Source organism: Primulina eburnea, chromosome 3 (assembly GCF_022965805.1).
Source record: "Primulina eburnea isolate SZY01 chromosome 3, ASM2296580v1, whole genome shotgun sequence".
In the NCBI taxonomy this organism is placed as follows: Eukaryota; Viridiplantae; Streptophyta; class Magnoliopsida; order Lamiales; family Gesneriaceae; genus Primulina; species Primulina eburnea.
Genome location: NC_133103.1, coordinates 26,767,511 through 26,770,678, shown reverse-complemented (window position 1 = coordinate 26,770,678; position 3,168 = coordinate 26,767,511). Strand labels below are relative to the sequence as shown.

Sequence of the window (3,168 nt, the reverse complement as noted above, 5' to 3'; positions counted from 1 at the left end):
ATCAATTCACTTTAAATGTTACCACAACATTTATGTTATGTATGTGGTTTATTCTATTATTATATTTTAATACATTTGAATTTCTTATAAGTTGATTGCATTAAAACTGTGCTTTTAATTTGGATAATAGTTAAATTAGATTAACAAAATTGTTTTTATTATTATATTTCATATAAAATAAAAATAGTTTTTTTCTTAATTTTTTGTGTTAGTTCAAAATTTTGTTTTGGCACACTAAATTTTACTGTTTGAATACTCTGATTCAGTTGTTGATGTAGCATCGAAAAAGTCAACAATTTTTTTAATAGCACGTCAGCTATTTTTTATACGTCATCAATGTTTTCGATGTTAAATTAACTCCCCTGAAATAAAATTGAAAAGAAGAAAAATTCAAAAATAATTTAATCAAAATCAAAATATGAAATTTAATAATTAAAATAAGAATAACGAACTAAGAAAGTTAGTTTTTAAAAAAATATGCCAAAAACTTTAAAAAAAAAGGAAAAAAAAAAACTATCTTACTTTTTCTCTTCCATTTATCCTCTATTTTCCTTGGTTACCATTTTGTTTTTGTTCTTTGCTTCTCCTTAATCTCCCCCACGCAGGCACGCACGCTTCTCCACCTAGGGCATTTCACCCCGTGAGCTGCGAATATTTCGTTCTTCCGAGTTCCATACCAAATTCAAGAAATCCACCATCTTCTGCAGGCCCAGCTAGCTAGATTTTCTTCTTTGTACCTGTATACTTGGAAGAAAGATCAAGCTTTATTAGTTTTCTGCTGGATCTGTTAGAACATCCTGGATAAAACAAGGTTCATTGTACAAAGGGAGGGACTGGAATGATTTGAAGTGAGATTTTTTTTGTGTGTATCAGTATCCGCTGCGAAGCTTGTTACGCAAGTGAGGAGTGGAAAATTTGATACTTTACGAAGCAACGTTGAGATATAGTAAGCTGTTATAGAAATGGTACTGTGACTGATGGCTTTCTAATCAATTCTTGAATTCTCCACTTTGGATCTTTTCTTTGATGCGATGCCCGATGCCCCTTTCGCTGCACTGGATGTAAGAACTTCATTCAATCTTCTCTTCTTGTCGGATAAGTAGATTGCGGAGATAGCGTGAGGGTTTTCCTAATTCTGTGTTCAATTTAAGATAGAAAGATTCAGAGCTGGCAAACAATTGGTGGGATAGAAATTTAGATGTGGGATTAATGGAGAGTAATTACGAGCACCATCTTCTTGCCCCAGATCTCCACCTTCACCAAAACCCTTCTCACCAAAATCTTGCTTCAGAAATCCAACCCTCTTCACCTGAGAAGGATCCCGACACGGTGGCCGCCACTAGCTCCGGCGGTACTCCCACCATCAACCGCCGCCCTCGCGGAAGGCCGCCTGGTTCAAAGAACAAGCCCAAACCTCCCATGTTCGTCACGCGCGATAGCCCCAATGCTCTCCAGTCCCACGTTCTAGAAGTCTCAGCTGGCCACGACGTTGTGGAGAGCGTGTCTGTTTATGCAAGAAAGAAGGGGCGTGGGGTTTGCATCCTTAGCGGCAGTGGGACAGTGTCTAATGTGACCCTGCGCCAGCCGGCGTCTCCGGCGGGTAGTGTGGTGACGCTTCAAGGCCGTTTGGAGATCCTCTCGCTTTCCGGGACGGTACTTCCGCCGCCTGCTCCGCCAGGTGCTGGTGGGCTGTCGATATTCTTGTCTGGTGGTCCAGGGACAAGTCGTTGGAGGGAGTGTGGTGGGGCCGCTGTTGGCTTCGGGCCCAGTTGTTCTGATTGCTACTTCGTTTGCAAATGCGGTGTTTGAACGTCTACCTCTGGAAGAAGAAGAGGAGGCCGCGGCCCCCACCACTGGCGCCCAGTCTCAGCCCGCTGCATCTCAGTCATCCGGTGTTACCGCCGGCGGTCATGTCAGTGAGGGCGGCACAGTTGCCGGAGGCGGCGGTAGTTCTTTTTTCAGCGCCTCAGCTGCCCCCGCCGCCGGCGCCAATTACCCATTTTCCGTCAATCTATTCGGCTGGGGCAGCGGAAGCTCAGCGAGGCCACCCTTCTAATTAACACCCGGCCATCTTTGAAAGAAATATTCGATTCAATATGGGGGTTAACTAGCTAGTTTCATCGTTCTTTTCCTCAGGTTTCCATACCAGTACATAAGCGAGGATCACGTATAAAATTTATGGGATTTCTTCCAAACTTGATCGATTTACTACAGCTTCTGTACAACAAATTTTACATTATTAGTTGGCAGTGTGGTCGTGTGATTGTAAATTGACATTTTCTTTTGTAAAGCTGAAGCTGGATTTATATCATGGCTGAGTCTGTTTTTTCTAGCGTAAAGAGACAAGGAAGATGATCCATCCATGGCAGCAGCGCATGAATTAAAAATTTGAAGCCATTATTACATTTTCAAGGTCAGTAAATCAGAGGTCTTTTGCACGTAGTTAGTATCCAATGCAAGCAAAATCTTTACATTCTGCACTCGTGAATTTGTAGGACTCAACTTGCCTTTCGAGATTCTTATTTCATGAATTTGTGTTGACTTGTATAAGTATTTGTGTGTGTTGCATGTATCCATTCATATTCCATGTTATATGTCCTCTCTTGTTCCATTCATGAATGTTTTCTTTGCTACCTAGTTTTAGATTTCAAAGATGTTGAAAATTCTATGTTTTGTTTTTTTTTTTAAGTTTGGAATATTTGATAATTAAACGATAACATTGGATTTTACTTTAGATTACCAGGTTGTGCTTGGATTGAATTTGGATTTAAAATGTATTTTAGTTGTTTAGAGAAGTAATATGTGACATCCCGAAAATTTGAGTTACACATGAACCACGTGCGTGCAAGTTATTAAATTTCTCATGTATTTTATTAAATGGTTTTAATGCATGCTTAATTCATTGATTTGGGTTTTAATTCACGATTTAAGAATTTGCATAGTTTTAATATTTATGTCTAATTGATGCACGTTAAAATGCTTTTCGAGTTTCATGTTTCAGGCGATTATTCGATTCGGGATCGAGGAAAAGACCGGTGACGATTTTAGGCAAATTTTATTGCGGTATTTTATTTTAAGTTAAGATGGGGCATTTTAAATGATTTATTTAGTTTTTAGCATTTTAAAGGCCTAATTTAATATTAGGTAATTATATGATTTCAAATTTTT

The 3,168-nt window shown here is 39.1% G+C and overlaps 1 protein-coding gene across 1 annotated transcript; it reads left to right on the top strand.

Moving 5' to 3' along the window:
- The first annotated feature begins 582 nt into the window (after window positions 1–582).
- Window positions 583–2,956, top strand: LOC140827497 (AT-hook motif nuclear-localized protein 27-like). Its single transcript, XM_073190171.1, is given in 2 exon segments — window positions 583–1,713; window positions 1,715–2,956. Coding segments are annotated over 2 exon segments (846 nt in total). The 5' UTR covers window positions 583–1,209; the 3' UTR covers window positions 2,057–2,956.
- Window positions 2,957–3,168: the final 212 nt, after the last annotated feature.